The sequence below is a fragment of the Amblyomma americanum genome, chromosome 8 (assembly GCF_052857255.1).
Source record: "Amblyomma americanum isolate KBUSLIRL-KWMA chromosome 8, ASM5285725v1, whole genome shotgun sequence".
Lineage (NCBI taxonomy): Eukaryota > Metazoa > Arthropoda > Arachnida > Ixodida > Ixodidae > Amblyomma > Amblyomma americanum.
Window position 1 is genome coordinate 76,331,183 of NC_135504.1, and position 25,693 is coordinate 76,356,875.

Consider the following 25,693-nt stretch of genomic DNA (forward strand, 5'->3'; position numbering starts at 1 on the left):
AGCCAGCACCCATAAGCGTGCCTGTAGCAATGGGCTACACAGAGAGCCTAAGACAACTTGTGTATGCCAAGGGCCTCGGCGAAGAGCACGCTTCTGGTTTAAATAAACTGGAAACCTCTCTCATCGGATCTGCTCTGCAAAAACAGACATCTATCACGCACTTTTCCGCAAAGAAAAAATTTAGTGCTTTGACAAGCAACTGTCTTGTGTTTAAAGCTGTGGTCCACTTACTACGAACTTCGGGATATAACTAACGGACGCCGCATGACACACATAATCGTTACAAACGGGCACGACTGTAGTCAGTACTAGTACTTACAGCTGCAACAGCTACAAGGGAATACAGTCGCCGACCGATTTTTCGGACTGGAAGGGACTCGAAAAATGGTCCGAATAATCGAACAGTCCGAAAAATCCGTAAAGTACAAAAGAATCACTTTATTGAAATGAAATCGGCCTTAAAATGTCACTGATTTTACCTTGCGGAAATTTCTCTTGCTGGCGACGATTTGCGCCTGTATTTGCACCAAAGTTGTGCTTTCACTGTACACCGGTTACAAGTTTACTGCATTTAGTTGGAATACTTCCCACGCTTCTTTGAGCGACCCAGCGGGGCCATGTTGTCCACAACCCGAGTGTGCACCACACCGCTCGTCAAACACGCGCAAAGACAAGGCACTTTTCGTTCAAAGTGGCGGAACCGCGGAGGCAATCATGAAACGATGAACGGATGTAACTTCGTGAAGACTGAGCACCACTCGGTCGATGCAGTCTGAGAGACCCAATTGATGAAATGGCGAACGTGAGACCGCCCCGGTGGCTCAGTGGTTAGAGCGCTCGGCTACTGATCCGGAATACCCGGGTTGGAACCCAACCGCGCTGGCCGCGTTTCGATGGAGGTTAAACGCAAAGGCGCTCTTGTGCTGTGGGATGTCAGTGCACGTTAAAGATCCCCAAGTGGTCGAAATTGTTCCGGAGCCCTCCATTACGGCACCTCTTTCTTCCTTTCTTTTCTCAGTCCCTCCTTTATCCCTTCCTGCCGAGATGTGAGATAGCTCCTGCACAATTCCCTTCCCCCAACAAACAATTTTCAATGTATGAGACAAGCGATAACTGCCCGCGACAGTGTCGGTGACAAAAGCAAGTTGACAGCGATGACAATCCAGCTGCCATCTTGAAGTTTCAGAGAGCGCAGGGACCTCTATTGGCAACAATTAGGTACCGTAAGTATGTCAAGCTAGTCCAACTCCAGCGTAAATCCACCTCAATCCAATATGGCACCCTTTGCGCCTGCAAAAAGCCGATAAGATGGCCAATTCTGGCCTGCAGGCAACTGAAATTAGTCCGAAAAATCGAACTTTCGGAATTTTGAAGTCCGAAATATCCGTCACGAATATGTATGCGCTTCTATGCGGTGACTGACGGTGCCTCATCGAGGTCCGAAATATCCTAGAAGTCCGAATTATTGGAGTCCGAATTACTCTTCGGCTACTGTAGAATAGAACTGAGACAGAATTGGAATACTTTCACGTTACTCACACGGAAGTTCCTTGAAGGAGTGCATAGACACTAAATTATTGCTTGCGTGTTTTCATCTTTGAAATGATGCATTAGACATTTGTATACATGGAACACCCCATATATTCACCTACGACTGCTGAATAATTTATAAGTGAATTTCTTCTTGCCGCTACCGAATGATGGCTGTGTCTTATAGTTGAACTTTAGGTCATGTGAGGCACGAGAAAGCAGCAATATAACTGCTGATACATCGTTTGTGGTAATTCTAGCTCTTGAAGTAGGCTGGTTGAAGTACTGTAATGAGTTAAAGGGACCCTGAAAGGGGCTTTCAATAATGTTGCGGTAGGATGTTGCCCAGGAGGTTAAAGGACACTGCTCGTAGACATGCCTCTTCACGTTAGTTTGTCCTTTGTCGCCGTGAAACTTTTCTGCCAAATTTCTTAACTCAGCACAAGATAACACATAGCCGGCGTAGCGAGTTCATTATGGCAAGGTCAACATCCGCAACACCTTCGCTACGTCATCATCATCATCGTGACGACGCCCACTGAAGGGCAAAGGCCTCTTCCATGTCTCTACAATTAACCTTGTCCTTTGCCAGCTGCGGTCACCCTATCCCCGCAAATTTCTTTATCTCATCCTCCCACCCAACATTCTGCTGCCCCCTGCTACGCTTGCCTATTCTTGGAATCCACTCCGTTACCCTTAATGACTAGAAGTTGTCTTGTCATTGCATTACATGCATTTCCCAAGCCCATTTCTTCCTCTTGATTTCGACTAGAATGTCATTAACCCGCATTTGTTCCCTCACCCACTCGGCCCACTTCCGGTCTCTTAACGTTACACGTAGCATTTTCTTTCCATGGCTCGCTGCGTTGTCCTTAACTTCAGCTGAACCCTTTTCATTAGCCTCCACGTTTCTGCCCCGTAGGTGAGTACCGGTAAGGTACAGCTGTTGTACACTTTTCTCTTGAGGGATATTGGTAAACTGCAATTCATGAGCTCAAAGAATCTCCCACATGCGCTCCACCCCATTCTTATTCTTCTAGCTAGTTCCCTCTCGTGACCTGGATCAGCAGTCACTACCTTCCCTAAGTAGATGTATTTACTTACCACTTCCAGCATCTCGCTACTAATTGTGAACTGCTGTTCCCTTGCAAGACTGTAGAACATTACTGTTGGTTTTCTGCGTATTAATTTTTAGACACACCGCTCTGCCTTCTAACTCATTTACAGTAAAACCTCGATAACTCGAACTCGGTTAATTTGAAATCCCGGTTAATTCGAAGGTTTTCTGCGGTCCCATATTTTCTGATGTAGATTTGGCAGGATAATTCGAACAGGCGGCCTGCGCCAGTCCGGTTAATTAGAAAATTTGGGGTGCTATGCGGCAATGCCTGATCCATGTTTCGCCGCAAACTTGGCGAAACAACGGCCCTACGGAGCCGCGAGGCAAAGCCACATAGCAATGGCGATGATTTATAGGCGAAGTGCAACGCGGTGGGCATACCGGTTTTTATCACGTGTTCTCGCCCCCACTCCATCCCACGGCGTGTTTCACCCTCTCTTCACACAGCATCAGCGGGAGCACGTGTTCCGTACCACGACCGCTCTTCCCCCGTGCCTCCAACGCTGCAAGTACGCCACCACCACCGCCACGCAGGTCTCGCCTGCGCCATTTCTTTATGTTGTGCGCGGCGGTTAGAGGTTGGTTACTCTGCCGTTGTTTTTTTTGGGGGGGGTTGTGCAGAAGTGCTAGCTTTGTGACCGTACCAGCGAACGAAATGCCGAAGTACAATACTTTAACGCTGCAGCAGAAGTTCTGCCTGATCCAAGAAGCAGGCAAGAACACTTGTTCCAAGGCAGAGTTGGCTAAACGGCATGGCGCGCCTCTCTTGACATTGTCCTCAATACTGAGTGACAAGTCGAAAATACTAGAGGCTTACAGCAAGACATATTCTTCGAAGCGGTCACGAGTGCGGGCTCCCACGTATCAAGATGCGGAATCTGCTCTGCTTCGCTGGCTGCAGAAAGCAAACGCAGCCCACCTTCCATTCAATGGAACACTACTGCGGGAGAAGGCCAACGACCTAGCTCTACAACTTGAGCACGAAGAATTCAAGTGCCGTAACGGATGGTTTTGCCGTTTTAAAAAACAATAATTTGACATTTCTCACCGTCTGTGGTGAGAGCAGCAGCGCTAATGAGAGCGTTGTCAAGGATTGGAAAAAGTACGCTTTGGCGCCGCTGCTTAGCGAGTACGGTGCAGACAACATTTACGACCTTTATGAGGCTGCACTTTTTTATAAGATGCTGCCAACAAAACATTCACAGGGAAGAACACCGCAATCAAGGGTAGAAAACAGGCCAAGGACAGGATTACTGTGCTCTTCGGCGCGGACATGTGCGGTAAACACAAGCTGCCACTACTGGTTGTCGGGAAGACGGAGAAGCCGCGCTGCTTCAAAAATGGGCGGCTGCCGCCAGAGGATGAACTCGTCGACAGGCACAGTAAGAAAGCCTGGGTGACAGGTGCAATATTTGAGGACTATGTGCAGAAACTTTGCTACAAGTTCGCGGCCTCAGGCAGGAATGTCCTATTTGTCGTCGACAACTGCCCGGCACATGGCGACATCGCACATCTCCAGGCCACCAGGATGGTATTTTTACCTCCGAACACCACTTCGATCTCACAGCCGATGGACCAAGGCGTCATTCATCACACAAGGAAGATTTATCGGCACCACCTGCTCAAGCGCATTCTCCTTTGCTATGACAATAGCAAGGTGTACTCCATCGACCTCCTCGGAGCCATATGCCTCATGGTGTACGCTTGGAAACAAGTGGAGCCCACATTGATCAGGCAGTGTTTTGAACACGCTGGCTTTTCCAGTGAAAGCACTGTTGATGCCGATGCAGACTACCCATGCACGCTTGACGAAGAAGGAGCAGAGTATTGCGACCGCATTAACTTCTGCGCTCTGCACAGAGGAGGGTGAGTCCAACGCAGTCGGCTTCGCTGAGTATCTGAACTTTGAGAATGATGAGCAGACAGGCTACTTGGATTTGAGAGTGAGATTACTGCTGTTGCGAACATGCGCCATGACAGCGACGATAGCGACGACGACACCGACGAGCCTGCCCGAGCACCTGCTCTCGGTGAAGTTATTGGGTCGCTGAACGTTACCTGCTGTTTTATTGAGCGCCACGGTGTAAGTGCTGAAATGTTTCACCTAGTTGACCAACTCGAGAACATGACCTTCGGCGCCGAAAAATACCGGACACAGCAAACCAGCATTTTTGATTACTTTCAGCAATTCAAAATATGCCGAATAAAGGTAACGCATTCCTGCAACGAATTTTTTTGCCCGAGTCGTATTTCTTGGTGTGTTCGGTTAATTGAAAAACCCGCTTAATTCGAAGATTTCTTGGGTCCCGATGACTTCGAATTAACGAGGTTGTGCTGTATAATGCTTTGCAGTTCATCTTCTGAGCAACTCAGCAAGGCAATGTCATCAGCGAATCACAGATTACTTAGGTATTCTCCATTAACGCTTCTCTCCAACTGTTCCCTATCTAGGCTTCGGAACACCTGTAAACAGCCGGTGAATAGCATTGGCAAGATCGTGGCTCCCTGCCTGACACCCTTCCTTATTGGGATTTTATTGCTGACTTTTTAGAGGACTATGGTAGCTGTGCAATTGTTATAGATATCTTCTAGTATTTTGGCATACGACGCTTCTACACCCTGATTCCGCAGTGCCTGCAAGACTGCTGAGGTTTCCACTGAGTCAAATGCTTTCTCGTAATCAATGAACGTGGAGGTCTGAAATACAGGCGCTTCAATGGGGGCGGCTTTGGAAGTTGGAAAACTCTGTAGTATTAGGGAATTCGCTATGTGGAGGTTCTTTAAATCCAGATTTAACTGTACAGTCGAACCTCAATTATACGAATCTCACAGGGTCACAAAAATATTCGCATGGGAAATGGATTCACGCAGATCTTTTCATGGATGACAGAATTTATTTGCTGCCGTGTGGCCACTGCTCACTGCCAGTTCCTCGTAAAACATGGTACCGCCTGACTGGCAATCATCACTTTGGCAGTGTAGACGATGTAGAGGCCCCACGACACCTCTCACTCGTGACATCGGCGATGTGCAGGCTGCATACCTCCTGCTCATGGTGTACATAGCACGGTGACTGGCAATCGCAGTGTTGGCGATGTGCGAGCCATGTGCCACTGCTCGTTGCTCGCGGTGCATACCGTGCAAGTGGCGATTGCGGCGTCGGTGATGTGCGGGAAGCATGTGCTCAAAGGTACGGTCGTGGCTCCCGCATTGATATCATCCGTAGTGACGCAGGGGAGTGTTCGGAACACCTAATTCTGCACATTGTGTATACTGAACTCCAGCCAGGGAATTTTGCCAATTTATTCAATGATGATCAAGATTCTGCTGTACTGCAAGTTGGTTCTGCATTGAAGCTCATTACCATGTCACATAGTTCTTCTGCTACTATACTCCGTTTCATACATCAGGTACAACGCTGTGAAAGGTACAGAAGTAGTCCGGACGGGACAATAAAGGGAGGCGTGTTACTCCGCGCTTGTTCTGTGCCCAAGTGGTCTATGGCAGAAGAAAGCGACAGCGTGTTGTGAGCTATAACAGTGCATTTAATCAAGATCATCACGAATGTGTCATGTGGTAAGCCTACAGGCAAAGCCTTTACTATGTTTCGCTCACCACAAGGAATGCACTACTTTTTGGTCGCAGATGCAGGTAGCGCAAACAAGAGCACTAGCTTTGACAGCGTTGCACATGATGTTTGAAACGGAGTATAGGACAGTAGCCTGTTGTCAAGGGTGCTTGTTACCTAAACGTAGACAGACTTTATAATGCAAAGATTTCTATAAGTGCAAGGATCATGATGCCTCTGACTTCTGTAATAAAGTAAAAACTTGATTTCATTTACTGCTGGGATTGGTTAGTGGGGGGACCTGCTGCACCATGGATTGTGTAGCATAGAGCAGCTAACTTTTGTTTTGTTTTTTTCTGTCAAAATTTACATGAACAGTTAGCGAGTGCATTCATTCAAACTGCGGCTGTCTTTTCAAGATGAACGGCAGCTTGCAAGGTTTCAACACAGCACAGGAAGCCCTTATCAACACATTTAAAGACTTAAAGAGGCAAGATTGTTGCAGTCACGGAACAGTAGGATTGTGGGTACGCATCAGAAAAGCCCGCTATGAGGCTGTGCTGCCATTTGTGAGCATGGGCAGCGGCAATGTGAAAGGGAGCTCACTGTGAGCATTCATAGCCAGAAAGAGCAGTTCAATCGATATAAACTTGGCTCGAATATTGGATGGGGCCGTCCTCACTGTCCCTATAATGTGCATGCTTTTGTCATTGCTGATGCTCATTCTCTTATGGAGGAAGTAGAGTCTGTGATGGTCATTTTCCCTGTCTGCTGCAGGCCAAGGCCAAGGGGGTGGAGCACCTGATCGAGGTGCAGAACCCAAACCGGGTGGAGCGCAAGCCCAAGAAGGTGGCCGAGCTGCAGGAGAAGGACCTCGAAGAGGCACCCCAGCTCTCGCGGCGCGAACGGTACGTCATCCACCCTCTGCTCAGTTCTGTCAGCAAGATGCTCATTCCTCCCAAGCTGTGAAAGCTGTCATTTGGTACCAGTGGGACAGAAAGTGGCACTCAAAGTTCTTACTGTGGAGTTGAGAAGAGAAAGTTGGCGCTCTGTGCAAAGTGTCTCAGACCCAATGAGGAGCTCGTCGCATGGAAAGTCAGCTGGGGATATTGTTGCAGGCTTGTTGGTTATCCCCAGCAAACATTCTGCAGTGGCACACAAGGGGCAACAGAAAAAACAGAGACACGTTAGCACTGCCATCTCTGTCTGTTGTGTATGTCTGTTCTTGGTGGTGTTCCCTGCATTTTGCGCTGCAGAACGTTCTGTCATCGCCAAGGCATTCTGAAGACTAATTTTACACCGTCCATTTCTCCCTGGCATAAATGGCCTGAGCCTTGGTGAAATAACAGTGAAAAAAAAGAACTGAAAATGATGCACATTACTGCCTTCACTCACGCGTTATCCTGTACAATCGAGAAGAATCTGAAAATTTGTGTGCATGTTCTTAGAGCCCCCAATTTCAGAAAAATAACATGAATGGCTCGAAAGCTTTGGAACTTCGTGCATGCTGCACACTTGCACAATCATGGAAATGCAGCCTTATTTAAAAAACAGAAAAACACATTTATGCCCAAATAATTATTTTGATAATCATCCGAAGCTGTTTCCAGAACAAAACATTTGCTGTGGTGTCCTTTAGCGAAACATTTCGCTATGCGAGAGGTGTTGATTTCTGTTTCTTGGTTTGGAAAAGTGACCTTCCAGCAGTGGCATGCTGGTTAGTCCGTTTTCTCAAAAAGCGAAAGTGGCCAAATATTTTTGTATTCTACATCACAATGCAGAATTCGTGCACAGTTACATGTGCGAAGACTGAAAACAAATGCTAAAAACAAAGTTCCTTCAACACGCATCGCTTTGTAAGCTGGTAAAATTCAAGCAAGACATTTTCCTTTCCAGAGAGTGCAACAGACAGATGGCTAATGCAGTCGAGGCGAGCCTTTTTTTTTTCTTTCTTTCTCCTTGTGGGCTGAGTTTGGGTGTCGAGAGAACCAAGGTGTTGTGGGAGTCACTATGGATAGTTCTAATACTGGTCAAGCCATTGGAAGAACTGCAGTCAGGAATGAGTGAAGAACTCTTGTAGGTCAACTTCATCACAAGGACCCTTCCCCCATGCCATTCCAGGAGATATGAGGAGAGAACATTCACGGTGCCCAGTGAGTGCAGCGTCAGTGAGATGCATGGCTGAGGCCTCTATTTTCCCGTGATTGGGCGAAAAAATCACGGACTTAAAGGGACACTGAGGAGAACCCTATCAAAATTTTTTTGTTAGCAATATCTGATAGTTCGGCATTTCATGGCTTTGTTGACGCTTGTCCGGCAACGAAAGATGCATTTATTTCAAAGAAATTTGGATTCGAAGTTGAAAAAATTTTTCCCGCCGCTCAGATTCAAACTCGAGAACTCTTATGACGACACAGAACGGAGTGACATGAAACGTGACGCAAACGGAGACTCCGTGATTTCTGGCGGCTAGCGGTGCGGTCTAGAAGCTGCCGAAATGAAAGCTACCGCCACCGCATGTTAAAGGCATCTATCAGGGGTCGGCACCGTCGCTTCGTTTACGTTTGCACCGGCGTCTTGCCAGCGTTACGATGGATCCCGTTCCCGAACCCGACGACGTAGTTCTCGCAAAAACTCTGGCCTGCATTTCAGCGACCTCAGCCCCACAGAGCGTGCGATGCTTTTGAGGGAGCACGGTTAGGTTAGGCGCCGGCGGGTGGTTTCCCCCTTTTTCAGAGAGCAGCCGTTGCAAACTAAATATCATAACCCCAGTGCGGGGAGTCGCGAGGGGTGCGTTGCGCCCATCGGAGGCTGGCCGGGGCTTTGGGGCCAGCGGATTGTGATTCCTTGAACGGAGCGGTTGCACGGCGCAGCAAGCAGCGTCGGGGTCTCCCACGGTTGCAAGGGCCAAGTTATTTATTTATTTTTGCCACAAAAAACAAATGGGTGCTCGACGGCGGTCGCGTTTAAAATCGGCGGCTTGAAACCAAAGCCGGCGCACGACGCTTCAACGGCTTCCGCTAGATCCAATGGGTCCACTGGATCTGGCTCTCTCGCCAACTTGCATGTACCTTCAGATATGTACTGTGAATGGATTAAAATAGCCGAGCTCGAAAAGAACAGCTCCGCCGAACTGCTGCAGCTATTGAGTATAACGCGCGCCTCGCCGCGGAGCCAAATCAGTCTGGCCGGGCCGGCGGCGGCTGGCGCACTCGGCGCGAAATAGATACATGCTCCAATCTCCCCGCCAGTGCGGTCAGAGTGCGCCGAAGCCGCCGAACGCGTCGGCGGTCAAGCGCAGTTGGAGTATAGAGGGTCTCGCTTTGACCGACGTGACTTCGCCGTGCAGGGCGCGCGCGCCTCGCCGCAGCATAAACGCGCCTTAACAGAGCCTGCGCTTAACCGCTAACCAACGTATTCAGCTGCGGCATCCATGGGAGCCACTGAAACATTCCGCCCACTCACTAAATAAAAGAAAAGGAGTCCGGTGCCGAGGTTCGGAATCGAATCAGTGCCTTCGGCGTTTCAGGCGGAAATGCTACCGCTCCGCCACGACGGCTTAAGTTACAGCCGTCAATAAAGGCGCATCTAGTGAATGCACTCTTCTGATGCAGAAATCTCCGCGCTTTCGCTAGGTATATCCTGGCCTAACAGAGCTAGGCCATCAGCAATTTTTCTGAACTGCCTTGTACCTTGTCTCCCGTCCCTGATAAACGATTTTCGTTAAGTAGTTTGAAGTTGACTGGCATAGACGGGAATGTTTCACCGGGCAAGCGTGCGAATACACAAGTGCTGCCTTGTACGATCACCGACCATCGTGCCATCATAGCTTTTCATCGACCGTGGCGATCATCTGACAAGCCTTAACAGGCTCCTTCACAGTTTAACTAGCACTTGAAGCGGTACTTGGAGTTCCTCTGCTGTTCGGCGCTTGTAAATCGAAGCGCGTCAAAACCAAAACCACGGGGCACGCAAAGCTCATAGACGCGAAGCGCCATAACAAATCGAAACTCTCCTGGCCGCCTGTGGCGCCGCCAAGCATCCGTTTTCTTTGCTTCCAACATTCAGGTTGTCTTTTGCCTGCCTTCCTTGTGTGATAAAAGAGCACTATTGGTTTTAAAACAAAACTTACTTCAATATTGATCTGCGCAACCTACCTTTGTCAGCCTCTGAGATTCGCGACACCAAGTAGGATGGAAAATTCCTCCAAGGTGGCGTCTCTTGTCCTATGGCGTCACTACGCTTGTACTTGCGAGATTGGCCTGTGGTGGCGATACCTGTATTTTGGTTCTTGCTATTTTCTACCTTACAAGAGCTTTGTTTTCAGTAAGAGCGGCGTTTTTGTGATCAGGAGCTGGTATTCTATCGATACAAGCCAACTTCAATTTCTCCTCAGTGTCCCTTTAAGCTTTTTTCGCAGAGTTTATTGTTGGCAGTCAAGCAATTATCTGATACAGTTGTTGTTGCAGACACCAGTAGGAACCACAGAACCGTGGGAAACCTATTTTCCTTATTTGCGCAAATATAACACGAGAGGAAGTTGAGACCTCAGGAAAATGTCAAAAGAATTTTTATGATTAACGAAATCCCAACCTTTCAGGCCAACCACAGCTGAAGAAAGATCTGCTGCAGGTCAAGTTTTTACCCGGAGAAGGGTTAGAATTTGGAGCTGAGTTTGGAGTTTGGAAAGGTTGGCGCTGCTGAATAGCAGGTGCACCTTAAAACTGCTTGAAAACTGAAATCTGGTGAGAGAGAGATTTTGCACAGTTTCTTTCTAAGCAAGTCGAACAAGGTGGAGACTTCTATTCCCTGCCTTTCTTTGCTGGAATGGAAGTAGTGACCCCAACGCTTTCTTCCGCTGATCTCAAATACTTGTCTCTCACAATCAGTTCTGTTGAGTCAGAGCGATTAGTGAGTCATTATAGAGATATAGACAGCAGGCACCATTCTTTGAGTGAAAGTAACAGGAAAATATTTTTTGATGGCGAGTTCAAACTCAATAACCACATTCAGTTTGAGACGACTGAGCTCTAAAGGATGCAGGTCATGTGCTCAAAACTCTCATGTTTCTTTCACGTGTCTTATGCTTCCCACGGAATTTCAGGGATTCTTAACTGAATGTTCCACCGCAGAAAGTTAGCGGCCTTATGTGTGGCATAAGTGGTAGTGGCAGTGTGTGTGAAAGACGTGGTAAATGCCAGACACTGCTCGAAACATGGCGTCTTAGTTTGCACGCTGTGTATGGGATGCAGGGAGGAGCTGGAGAAGCAGCGTGCCCGGCAGCACTACCAGAAGATGCACGCAGCGGGCAAGACGGAGGAGGCCCGGGCCGACCTGGCACGGCTGGCGCTCATCCGCAAGCAGCGTGAGGAGCAGGCCCGCAAGAAAGAGGAGGAGCTCAAAGGTGGCCATTACCTGCTCTGCATAGTACTACATGCTCTCAAGGAACAAGGGGTCTTTTACAGGGAACCTGGTACAGCATAGACCGCTTAAAACGCATACTACGGGACTCTGGTAAATCCGCATTATGAGCGGTACTGCACTGTAAACAAAACATAGCTTTTCCATGCATTCTCATTTTCAGAATGGCCAGCCTACCTTTCAAAGTGCACCTGACAGCGCATCAGATGCACACACTGCAATCACTGGCAACAAAGAAGTTTATTTGATCTTTTTGTCGAAGCATTGTAGTGAATGAAAGAACGACGTTATTTTTGTCTGTTGCTGCGCTTGAACTGCGTTGCTAATGACTTCATCTTCGTAAACAGTGAAGCACTTGAGCGCTTGCTCACTGAGGTTTCTCTGAGCACAGTAGAGGCGCAGTTTGTTGCAACAGTCAAGCGTGTCGTTGTACAAAACTTCTGCTGCACTTTCACTCACTTCGTCGGGCTCAGCCTCGGATAGAGGCTCATCGCGACCGCACACCGCTGCCGCGAAGTCTTCATCTGTGGCTGCTACTTCACACACAACGCTGTCAGGGTTGCTGGCGACGACGACGAGCTTATTTCGTGCCGGTGCTGAATACAGCCGCTCACTGGGGTGAAACTATCATGCCCCAAAATGTTTGCAAGGCACCTGGCCTTGGCTTGCAACATCGAGCCACTCACAGTAACGCTGTGGGCCCGGACCTCGCGAAACTGTTGAAACAAAGCGGCGACATCTTCGTACTTTGACGCACGAATCTGCTTCCTTGCAAGCGACACGGCGTCGTCCTGCAGCTATAGTTGCAACTTGTTGTTGTTCTTCCAAATGGCGGACACAGTTGCGTCGGCAACACGGCACCTTTTTGCCACCGTAGCCTTTTTCAAAGCGCTCTCGACGTCCCTCATAATGCTCTGCTTGGTTTCGAGAGCTTGCCGTTTCCTGCCTTTCGGAGGAGCAGATGCCATCGGAACTGACGACAGCAAAAGCTGGTAGACTTGCTCACGTTGTCAACTTTTCGCTACACGCGATGACCCACATCTCGCTGATGGACTCAGGCGTGACAAGATGCTGCTGCAAGCGCACATGGTACAAGCAGCACTTGCAGCGTCATGCCATGTGCTCGCCGCTGCTCCAGCATGCTCCATTCTGGCCGTGCCATCACGTGTTTTCAAGTTCTGTCCAATCAGTGTACCCAACGGAGGTGCATCGGAGAGTGAGAGGGGAAAAAACGCCTGCTTTGCGACTTCTCGTTTTTGTTTCTATCCTCTCCTTCAGCCTTGCCTTGAACCATGCTGACAACGCTCCCCCACCCCACCTGTTGCCCCTTTTTGCACAATCTGGGAATCATGCTCGTCACACCCGCCGGTACGTGGGCTGCCAGGCTTTCCAGAAACCGCACTATATGCAGTCTCCGGTTGCACACTGCCCACATATTAAGCGGTATGCTAATACACTGAACTATATTGGAAGCGAACCGGTTGTCACAAAAATCCACATATAATGTGGTCCCGCATTATAAGCGGTTACATTATGAATGGTCTCAGCTGCACTTCAAGGGCCCATTACACCGGGGATAAGTATAGAAAAGAGGCGGCAACACAAGAAAGAATATCTTATGATTGACGTGGGTCTTAAAATTAAAATTTCTATTGGAGGTCATTATCATCATCATCATCAGCCTGACTATACCCACTGCAGGCAAAAGTCTCTCTCATGCCTCTCCAATTAACCCTGTCCTTTTGCCAGCTGTGGCCACCGTATCCCTGCAAATTTACTCTCATTCACCCATCTAACTTTCTGCCGCCCTGTGCTACGCTCGCCTTCTCTTGGAATCCACTTCGTTACCCTCAACGACCAGCAGTTAGTTACCTTGCCTTAATTGACCCTCATTATAACGAAGTTTAACTTCGTTATAGCCGTAGCTTCGTTATATCCCGTGTTGACTGACCTTTCAAGGGGGTGTCATATCTTTGTTATATCCAGTATTTCATTATAAACTGTTTCATTATAATGAGGTTCAGCTGTACATGCCCTGCCCAAGCCCATTTCTGCCTCTTGATTTCGACTAGGATGTCATTAACAGCGTGTTTCTTCCCTCGCCCACTCTGCCCGCTTCCAGTGAAATTAGGTGTGTTTATGTGGGGTCTACATATAAGCACAATATGCAGTATATATCACACATTATGACCTTTGTGGAGCTTTTTGGGACATATTCAGAAAATTTTTGCATAATTTGCGCACCCCTTTTTGAAGCCTCTTTTTTAAAAAAAAAAGCGTCCAAATTACTCGAGTAAGTACGATAGGTGACATTATTGTTCACAAAATTTTATGTGTTTGACTCAGCCATAAAAAAATAGCGCAGCTCCATAGTTTAGTTCTTTCTGAATTCAGCGGTGTAAGATTAATTGAAATTGCACCTTAAAAACATAATGAAAATTTGCATAAGGCTTGTCATGTTGGCAAAAAAAGATGTTGAGAAAATCGCATTTGAAATGAGCGTGCCAGCCATTCGGAGGTCATTGTGTAAGCCTTAGAAAATGGTGGAAAGTGGACATGCTTGGAGGATTTCAGAGTAGTGTGTCGTACCAGGATGTAGGGACGAGCTCCAGCTTTCGAACAAGACCAAGGTGGTGGCCAACGGGAACGCGGTTTCAAGAAGCGACTGGTGCAAAGTTTTGCCGGATTTTGTTCCAGAATTGTTATTTCGGCACCTCGGAGGAATCAAATACAGTTAAACCTGGATATAACGAAGTTGACGAAAGCTCGCAATTTTTCGTTACATGCAGGTTTCGCGTGAAGGCTCGTATAGATGATGCAAAAACGAAAACAAATGGCTCGGATATCCGTGAAGGTGAACTCACCCTTCAGGCATTTATTTTATAGCGAAAAACTGCGTAATTGCCGCTTGCTTCTTCTGCACGAGTGAAGGCACAGCACGCCGCTCTAAAGAAGCTAAATCGTGTAAAGCTCCTTCATCGTCGCGCGAGCCGACGAAACGGCGCAAAACGTCCATTGCGTTCATCACCTCACCTGCTTTGCAGTAGGCACGTCACACGGATCTACCTCACAGGCACCATCATCGCCGTCATCGGGATCTTGCACGCTTTCAGCTACTGCTGCATCAGTCATTTCTTCTGTACCCACGGCGGCGTTGTCAGCAAACAAAAAGTCACTCAGTTCAACGTCGTCGGGTACACCACCGTTAGTGCGTAGCTCGTTCCACGCTTCGGCTACATCGGACGGAGTAGATAGGTCTTCCTCCTCCTCCTCGTCATCGGCACCAGCCTGTGCATTTTTGGCTATTCCGGCCTTTAAAAAGCAATTCGCGATAACTTCTGCCCTGACCTCTTGCCAGGAGGCAGCAAGCATCTCGACTGCTTGATAAATGTCGATCTTCATCTCCCGTTCCAGACGGATGTCAAGGAGTATCTTCAGGATTAGTCGTCGCCGGTAACAGCACTTAAAACTGTTAATGACCCCTTTGTCCAGGGGTTGTATTAGGGACGTGCAGTTGGCCGGGAAGTAATGCAGTTCGATGTTCGACAGCTGCAGGCCTTCGACGTGGTGCACCGAGCAATTGTCCAGCAGTAGGCAAACTTGACGGCCTTGCCGCTTGCTTGACTTTCTGGTTAAATTCCTTTAACCACTCAGAAAATATTGGCTGAGTCATCCACGCTTTGGAATTCGCCACATACTTCACGGGCATACGCTTCGCTTCGTTCCCTTAAAACACCTGGGACGGGTACTTTTGCCGACAACTAGCGAGACTCGCTTGTCTGAGCCGTCGAGGTTGGCGCACACAGCAGAATCGTTACGCGGAGCTTGCTCTGCTTTCCGCCGCGGCAGTCATCGCCTTTTAACGCTAGCGTACGGCCCGGAAGCATCTGATAAAATAGAGCTGTCTCATCGGCATTGTAGATTTCAGCCGCTTCCGAGCGACTCAGAATTCCAGGCAGCTTGTCAGCCACCCACGAAGCAGCAGCATCGCTGTCTGCGGAGGCAGATTCTCCACTTCTCCGACGACACCGTGCCGGCTCTTGAATCCCTGCAGCCACCCGTTGCTTGCCTTGAAATCGTCATGGCCCAAGATACACGCAAAATCCTTTGCCTTTTGTTGTAAAATAGCGCCACTAATGGGCACATTTCTGGCTCGCGTGTGCAAAAACCACGTGAACACTGCCTTGTCCACGTCATCGTATGTGGACAGCTTCAGTCATTTTTTCTTCGAGCTTGTTCCCGACTCCACTGCGTTTCTGATGCTGTGCTCCGCACTCAAGATCGTTGATGGGGTGCTTGCTGGAATGCTGAAACAGGCAGCAATGTCCTTCTTCTTCTCGCCTGCGGGACTGCATTTAAAATTGCGAGGTTGTCTTGAAAAGACAACTTTTCGTTTCCTGGCAGAAGAACTCATCACGACCAACTGATGATGCAGTTACAAGCGGAGACACACGACAATACGCCGACAGGCAGGCCTACACCTCCAAAACAAGTCGGACGAATCAGCACCAGAGCACAGTTGACGCGCACACGTGCAGACGCAGGACAACACGCAAAATGGCGAATGCAACGTGTCGTCATTGTCTCGTCGTCCCTCCTCTCCCTTCCTCCGGCCAGGCAATGAAAGAACCGGCCATCAGTGTTGCTTTTAAAGTGAATTCTTACACAGAAGTGTGTCTAAGCCGTTGAAACAAATGAAAATCACAAATTAAGAATGCTTGTCATCAAATCCATGCAAAAAAAATGCTGCAAAAGAAATCAACTGCCACTACAAATGCCACCTGGTGTCACGCTAGACAAGCAAAGCCTGAAAAGGCTGCTACGTAAGGCACGGGGCGGCGCTAGCCGCCGCCACCATCATCATCATCGCTAACTTTGCTCGGTCGCGGCTATCCCAGGCGTTCACGTAGCTGTTGGCTCCCTACAGTATTAATATTCACTAATCTGGTGCATTTCTTGGGCCGAATTTTCCTTAAAAGTGCAAAAAGTAATGACTGATCAGCTTTGCGAGTTCGTTACATCAAGGTTAACCGCCGCAACCCGTTCGTTACATCGAGGTCGAAAATACATGGGCTTCAATGGGGGCAGTGTTGGGGAATTTAAAAACTTTGTTAAATTCAGGAATTCGTGACATGGAGGCTCGTTACATCCAGGTTTAACTGTATATTAATTTTTTAGTTGTTGCAGTCGAATTAGATGTTGAAACTTTGTAGGTAGGTCCTTTGGAGCATATGGCATCCAAATAAGCCATTTCTGAACAAAAAAAAAAAATTTGCATTTGCATTTTAAAACGGGAGTGGCCTGTTATCACTGCAATCGGCGCAGTGAGGTATTTGCAGCCTGCGGCTCTGTGTGGGAAGAAGGCCTGCTGAATTGTCACGGTGTGCGCGCACAGGGATAAATGCCTGTTTTCATTGCTGTGCCGGAAGAGGCTGTCCACTGATCTGGTGAAGTGGTTGCTTCTTGCATGACACTAGAGTGCAGCAGAACGCCGCTGTTATGTTTTTCACAGGGCTGCGGGGGGAAAGCATGTACCAGCCTGGAAGAGTGCGTGAGAAAAATAAAATTGCACCGTTGCCTGCGTTTTCTGTTTTTTTTTTATTTTACTTTTAGTAAGGGGAGCATGCTTCCATGATTGTTTGCATGCACAGACAGTCCTAGATGGATGCCCTGTGATGGCTCTGTTGGTGGAAGGGGGATACAGCGAAGAGGGGAGGGAGGCCTCATGGAGCAGGCTAACTGCTGCGCTATGGTCACGGCAGCCACTTTAATCCATCCTACACCATCCTTGTCTATTGGAACCGAGAAATTCCATCTTTAAGCCGAAGTAACATGCCCCGGAGCCAACCCGTGCAAGTTTATCTAGTGCAGCGCTGCACTTGCCATGGCATAGTTTCGTTTTTTGCACTTTCGGTAGCTCGCACCACACTGGCAATGGAACTGCACCAACAGCCACAACAAGATTTGGCGTCATGAAACATATCAGAAGCTGCCAAACACTTAGGCGGAAAAGCGCCGATGGAGTCCTTACATGGGCAGCTGTGGTTGACTCAACTACCGTCCAAAAACTGCGTTCGCCATATGCCGAAACGCTAAATTTAGCAAGCCCCAATTTGCTGGTGTGCTATCGCCGTTCTGCACGCACTAAACGCAGGCTGCCAAAATGCCTGCATGGGGTAAAGCAATAGATATTTGCAACGAAAAATTGTGTATAGGAAAAAAGACGTAAGAATGTCATCACGTGTAGCATGCAGGGAATGTTGAGGCAGTCTTGTACCACACTTTGTCTTGTCTGCAGGCGTTTCACAAAATGTAGAAATGGAAAATTCTGTAGATAAAAGCTCTCCAGGTATAATGCTTAAATTTCGTGCCCTTAGGTTTGTAAGTATTACTAACATGTGCAAAGAGTTTCATGAAAATCCATCAAAAAGTAAGAAAGTTGTCTTTTAAGGGGGGACACCCTCTTAGAACTTTTTTCCTTATTTATGTGTGGATCTGGTTTAAACTTGCACCATTTGTATACTTTTGCATGCTGATTTCAAATATCTGATTAGTTTTCTTGTAGATTAAATAGTTTTCAAAATTTCACCTAATTCATGTTGCTTGTTTGGAGTTGAGCTAGTTACTAAACACTCTATGGCATGATGAGAATAGACCTGCCAGAGTGATCTAGAAGGATCATAGAGTGCAACAAGAGAAGAATTAATGTGCTAGAAGAATTTCAACCAATGTTACACCTAGTCAAACTTTTGTGACAAAAAGTCCAAGTTGGCACCGAAGATTGATAATTAATTTTGTAAATGTTGCCGTGTAATAACTGAACATATTTTAGTCTTAATGCACTGTCCAAGAGTTTTTCTTTCTAACAGAACAAGAATGAAAGCTATAGCACAAATAGTTTAAGAGATATCGCTCTTCCAAAATTGCAGAACCCTGAAAATTGCAGTTTTGAGAAAACGAGAAAAAACATTTCACAGTATGTACATGCAAATTATGTCAATGATTGATACGTCAACATGATCAGAAACTAGTGGAAAGTGAACTAAAGCAAAAATTAATGGCTTATGCCAATTTCAGCCTAAGTTATGCAATAGGAAACTTTTGAAAGGAAAGGTCCATTTGGGTACCCAAGACAGATAACCTTCTCAGTAAATTTTTTCTTGTCGTCATTGCATTTACCTTGGTGTCATGTGACTCACAAGGTTCCCTTTCTAGCAAAAAAAAATTATAACAATAGCAAGAACAGGACCGGAGATATTAATCTTTCAAAAATGCAACACCACCAAAATTGGGGGATTGTGAGAAGCACTCAAGCCTCACAGCATATTTAATCAGGAAAGAAAACCCCAAAGACCTTCGCATGCTTTCAAAATGCACCAGGAGCATAGTCAGGGTGCATGCTGTCGCGGTGCTTCTTTTTCTCCGCTTTAGCAAAGCCAAGCGAGGCCGCCCGCTTCTTCGCAGAACGTGTGTTATGGCGCAAGTCCTTTTCTTCAGCTCTCCTGGAGACAGTTGCTGGCACGTTCGCGTTGCTGTATGCTTGCAGCTGGCATTGAAGCGCAGCACAGATTCTGCTATGGCTGCTTCCACAGCAAACAGTGACGAATGCCGCTCTTTGTGGATCAAGGTCCAGATGATCGAGTGGAAGCTCTCGTTTGAATTCTGGGTCTTCCCCCGAATGCACCTCTGCAGCAGGCTCTTCTCTGATAAGTGACTGTACACGGGCAAAAGAGCTTCAGCCACATCGCTTGGCAGACTGTACTTATGCTTCGGTTTGGGCTCCTCTTTTGCTTTTGCAGCGTTGTGGCGGCACCAAGACTGCTCACCAGTGGGACACAAAGTGTGATTGGGGCAGTCATCAGTAGACGTGATGTGGTAATGTGTCGCCATCACGGCTCGCTGCATGGCATCCACATCACCTACATTTGACCTTAGCGCTCGGCCACAATATATAGCTAGCTTGTCAACTAGATCAGCTGTGAGCCTTCCTCTGCCACCGAGGCTTTGTTTTCCTGCACCCTTGTGCCTCTGCAATAGGTTGCACAAAGCTGCTCCCATACGCTTGTGCACATGGTTTATGCAATCCTCCTTGACTACTTCAGTGTAGCCATAGATTTTAGCATCTTGAAGGGCATTAAACGTGCGACTGTCCCCATCGCATAACATCGTTGTGTAGCGCATGTTGTGGCTCTGTAGAGACCTCTCAAATAGAATTTTGCTTGCCTCTACCTCCATTTGGCCAGCCTTACAGTTGATGTTCTTTTGGCATTCGTGGCGCCATCTCCAGAGTTCATAGCCGTCAGTGTTGGCTTTGGGCCAGTTTCGCAGCCCAGACAAAAGTTTGACAGCAGCACATAACCAGTGAAGAGTTCCACTACAGCACCGATGTCTATATGTGACAAGTGCCCGCGCGTCGTCCATGTGCCGTCGTAACGCACGGCAATGTTCCCCCTGTGTCCAAAACACAAGTCGTCAGATACCTCCGCCACTGCCTGCGCGGCCTGTGCCATAGCAGCCGCAACTGCTTGAGTAGCAGCAGGTTGCAGTGTGTTTTTCAAGTGCCGTTGAAACGTCTTGTTGTGCATGCCACGCCGCGACAATCCCATCGCTGAAAAGATATCGTTCATTGCTGTCTGGGTGTTACAGGTCGACAGCATTGCTCGGCTAGCAAGAATATTGAGCTCGAAAGGATTGCACTTTTTCTCACCGTCAACCCTCCGCGAGTTCCACTCGGCCGCAATCTCACCACAGTTGTCACATAGCACGATCAGTTTCACGGCGAGGCCATAGCTCTGGTCGCCGGTAATCAACCTCACGCATCCGCGACACGTTTTGCACCACACGGCATCCAAGAGGACGTTTGCAACGCTGAGGTCAATTATTGCATAGGAGGCTGTTCCGTCTGCATCTGATCTTGCGGACGCACCACTTGCATTGGCGAACAGCGCGGTCTTTCGTGCCGTCGCCGGCGTCGATTCCAGTCGATCAAGTGTAGACTGCTCACGGGCACTCACTTGAGTTATGTCACTGTTAGTGACAGGCGCGGTGTCAATTCGTACGCGACTACAGTCGGCACGGAGAACACCGCCGTTATCCAGCGGAGACGGAGAAGCGTCGCCACTTGCAACGTGACCGTCACGCAGTCACGTACCACTGGCACTTGCTTGTTTCACACTATGCAACAATGTCGCGTCATTAACACGTTTCTTTCCTTTTGCACGCTTTCGCCCGAACTTGTGCACAGAGCGGTACTTCTTCGCGCCTCCTGGCATGGTTCTCATGTTGCACTAGCATGGTCGGCAGAAAGACAAAATGGCGTCGCCGGGCGTGCGCTTTCCATGGCTAGCTTGCCAGAACCAACCGGACGATGCCATTTTGATCACGTGCCTAAACCGGCCAATAGCAGCGCGCGCCGCTATTTATTTTTTCTTTCGTTTTTTTTTTTTTGCGAAGGCGGCATGTACAGGGTTGCTGCTCGAAAGAAAAAATAAGTCTAAGCCCGCGCTTTCGAACGAGACCAAAATGGCCGCGGTAGAGCGCGTAGTTTTGATGCGCCGGGCGATCGAAATTGGGTGTCGTTTGTCCACAATTTAAAGGGCAATGGGTGTGGTACTGCATTTTTAAATCGCTATAACTTCTTAATTACGTGGGGTATAATGATGAAAATTTGCATACAGATGCGGAATGGTGCGAGGAACACGAAAATTAAAAGATTGAAAAACTGATTTTTGGGCCGATTTTCGGTGCCAAAGAGCCGTGTCCCCCCTTAAAGCAGAGTCCCCCTTGAAGGCTCACTGAGGACAACTGTGGACCCATTGGTTCTGTTTTATTCACCCATTTATCTAGGTGAAAATTTTCTCTGGCTCTTTCTCAATATACTAATGCTTGCCCAGCAGCAAAAGATGCGTTATGGGTGACAAAATTGGATTGGGAAATTGGATGAATATGGAGCAGTCTACTACGGCGCCTCTCATAGCTCATGCGCCGCTTCGGGATATACACCCGACAGTTAACAATTTTGCAGTGTGGAAGCACATTATCCACTATCACCTCTAGTGTCCGAGAGGCCCAATTCGTAATAGCATCTGTCTGGCGAACGGGGAGGACAAAAGATGTAAGGCACACCATGAGCAACGGTCTGTACAGCTTCATAAAAAAACTTTCCTGCCCTCCTACCGATGAAACGGCGTTAGCAGTACGAATAGCACTTCAGGTCTTCGTCCGGCGACACGTTGCCGGTTGGGGCAGCAATTCCAACTTCTCAAAGCAAAACTTATTTATTAAAGACGGGATTGAAATACAAGGTAGTGATGACAAGGCAGTTTAAAGAAAGGCTGTTTAAAAAAAGGCTGTTGAAAACGGCCGAGCTTGAGACTCGGCGCGCTCGTCCCAAGTCGTCGTTTCCCGCGGGTTTTAACCCCTTCGATAATTGGGCGGAGCCTGAGTAATCTAGCTCTCGCCCAATTTGGACCAATAGCAAAGCAATTGCATCGAGCCCAGAAAGGATTAGTGCCGCCTCTCACCCTAAGCGCGGGCGTCATTCCTCGATTCCCCCCCTCCCCGGGCATGATCGCTCCTGGTAACAGGTGCGTGGGGGGGGGGGGGGGTGGCATCGGCCCCGTGGGCTGTCCTGAGCCCAGTGGAATGCGCAGCTCGCTGCATGCCCATTCAATCCACCGGTTGCCACGCTTCACCGGTTGCCACGCGTCGGACAGAAAGAATTAGTGCCGCCTCTCACCCTAAGCCTCGATGTACATTCCTCGATTCCCCCCCTCCCTGGGCATGATTGCTCCTGGTAATCATTGATCATGGCAATCATGCAATCAGGGGGGAAGGGGGGGGGGGGGGGGGGGGCACCGGGCCCAGGTGGGCTTCCACTTAACACCTCCCCACCAAGAATGTTGGGGGGACACTTGCTGTACAAACAACATACCGAAGCCCACAATAGCACAAAGAATCCGGTCTTCAACAACATACAAAACGCGCGAAAGCACAAGTACCAGCACAAAAAAAAAACAAACCAAGGAGGGGCACTTCACATCCTACTTATGGCAATAGCGAAAAGAGTTGGTTCACAAGGATATCTTGTTGCATGCATCTACACTCAGATTTACATATTTTTCTCTTTGCGAGCAAATAACAGTCTAAACACTCATCACACAAGGAGTCCATCATTAATGCACTTGAGATGTCAGTCCACAAGCACTCACACACACACACTCAGGTTGGGCCACCGTCCCGTACGTTCCTTGGCCCGTGATGTCTGATCCATCTACCTAGCACAGGCCGTGCCCCTTCTCTGCTCGCCTTTTTTTTTTCTTTTTACCTTTTATCTCTCTCTTCTTTTTTTTCTCTGCTGGCCCTCACTCGCATTTGCAGCGGTTCAAAGTTAGCACCTCTGTGGAACGCGTGGGGCAGAGTCGGAGTCGGTGTCCAACCTGGATAGGGCGTCGGTGCATTTATTGAGAGAGCCTTTTATATGAGCGAACTCAAGGTTGTACTTCTGGAGAGCCAGGCTCCAACGGGTCAACCGGTCGCTCGAGGAAGCTGATCTTGTTAAGTAAGTCAAGGGGTTATGGTCAGTGTTTACCTTAATCCTCGCGCCGAAGAGCCATGTATCCAGACGCCCCAATGCCCATATGACTGCATAAGCTTCTCTTTCTATGGCGGGCCACTTAGCCTGCTGCGGCGTCAGTTTCTTGCTCAAAAAGGCAATTGGTTTTTCTTGCCCGTTAACCTCTTGTGCCAGACATGCCCCGACCGCTCTTTCCGACGCGTCTGTTGTCAACACGAACTCTTTGTTGAGGTCAGGGGCCGTGAGCATAGGCAACTCGATCAAGGCGGCTTTGACGGCGTTAAACGCCCGTTCCGCTTCCTTTGTCCACGGGATTATATTCGGGACCCGCCGGTTGGTGAGATCTGTTAATGGGCGGACTATCTCCGAATACGAGGGAACGTAGTCGCGGTAATAGTTAAAAAGTCCAAGCGCGCTACGCAGCTCCTTCTTGGTAATCGGTGGCTTAAGGCGTCCCATTGCCTGAACTCGTTCCGGGTCCGGTGAATGATGGCCTGACCCAACCACGTGCCCCAAATACCGGACGCTTTGCTGCGCAAACCTGCATTTTGTAGGATTAACTGCGAGTCCAACACTCCTGATAGTTGCCAGCACATAACCCAAATGGTCTAAGTGTTCCTGCCAATTTTCGGAGTAGACGGCCACGTCATCGATGTATGCACACACGTAGCCAATGTGCTTTTGTAGGACGCCATTCATTATCCTTTGGAAGGTGGCTGCCGAATTGCGCAGTTCATAAGGCATCGCGCGCCACGCAAATAGACCTCTGGGCGTCGCAAACGCGGTGTATTGTTGTGAGTTGTGTTCCACCGCTATTTGCCAATAGCCCCGAGTCATGTCAAGGACAGAAATGAACTTCGCCTTGGCTACCTCGTAAATCAGCTCTGTGATGTTGCTCATTGGGAAACTATCTACTTCTGATATGGCGTTCAGTTGTCGGTAATCAATGCACAGCCTCACACTTCCGTCTTTCTTCGCAACACAGACCATTGGGTGTGCATAGCTACTCTCCACAGGCTAGATTAGACCCTCTTGAAGAAGTTCTCCGATCTGTCGGTCTACCTCTTGCCTAAGTGCGACCGGTACACGGTATGGGTAAGCCCTTGTTGGCTTGGCGCCTGGTACCAGGTTTATCTTGTGTTCCCCAAACAAGCACTTCCCCGGCCGTTCGGAGAACACTGTTTCGTATCGGCCTATCACTTCACCGAGCTCCCTAATTTGTTCCTGGGTCAGATGCGTGGACTCATGTAGTGTGGATTCAAAGGTGTAACTCCCACTATGCAATTCCGGAACACCTTTTATATCCCCAAACTCTCCGTCAGACTCAAAAATTACGCCTACGTTGTTCACTCTGGCGTAATACTTTCTTAGTCTTTTGGCGTGCACCCACCGCTCAGAACCATCTCTGAACTTGACAACATAGCTATCGGGTCGTCTATGCTCTTTAATCGTTGCTGGGCCCACCCATTTAGGTCGCATCGTGTTCTGCTGGTTCGTATCTAACACGAGGACTTCCTCACCCTGACAGAACCCTTTGGCCCGTGCCCTCAGATTGTATTTCTCCGCATACGCTTTCTGCAGCTGCTTGATTTGGTGATCTACCCTCTCAGCTACTTCAGCCATTTGCTGCCGCAGCTTGATCAGATACTCTGACGTAGCCTTGTTTAGGCCCGTAGGTGGTGTCCAGTTCCCTGTCCATGTCCTTTGAAGGATGCTTAATGGGCCTTGAGGGACGCGCCCATACATAACCTCAAACGGGGACGCTCCCGTGATCTCGTGTGGAACTTCTCGGTATGCCCACAGCATGCATGGAATAAACCGGTCCCACCCGCGTGCGTGGTCACCTGTTATGTGTCTGAGCATCGCCTTGAACGTGCCGTTCCAGCGCTCAATGATGCCATTGCTTTGTGGATGCTCCGGCGTCGAAAACCTCATGTTTATCCCCAAGCGCTGTACGAGTTCCTGAGTCAGTGCTGAGGTGAAGTTTGTTCCCTGGTCGCAGCAAATCAACTGAGGGACACCGAACCGCGCGAAAATGTCGAGAAGCGCTTGACACGTAGCCTTAGCTGTTAGTGAGCGCAGCGGTATCACCTCTGGCCACCTGGAACATAGATCGATAACACATAAAGCGTATCGATGTCCCCGCGATGATACGGGCTCGATAGGTCCAATGCAGTCCAAATAAATCACTTAGAAAGGTTCCCTTGGCCGAGGAAGCGGTGTGATCGGTACCCTATCTGTCGTCTTTCTCCTCGAAAATGTTTGACAAGTATGGCAGGTTTGACAATGCCGTCTGACGTCGGCAGCTAGGCTAGGCCAGAAAAACGCACTGCGGATACGCTGTTTAGTTTTCTTTTCAGAAAAGTGTCCTCCGCAAGGCATATCATGCGCAAGAGTTAGCACTTCTTTCCGACGACTCTGCGGGAGTACGAGCTGTCGACACCGTCTGCCATCCAACACTTCCTGGTGAAAGAGTAGT

The 25,693-nt window shown here is 48.6% G+C and overlaps 1 protein-coding gene across 1 annotated transcript in view; it reads left to right on the top strand.

Moving 5' to 3' along the window:
* The window catches only part of LOC144101942 (uncharacterized), a 42,702-nt gene that overhangs the window by 11,802 nt on the left and 5,207 nt on the right, over positions 1-25,693 (top strand). Inside the window, exons 4-5 of the mRNA XM_077635186.1 lie at positions 6,996-7,126; positions 11,471-11,622. Coding sequence (XP_077491312.1) covers positions 6,996-7,126; positions 11,471-11,622 — 283 coding nt within the window. The remainder of the gene's footprint in view (positions 1-6,995; positions 7,127-11,470; positions 11,623-25,693) is intronic.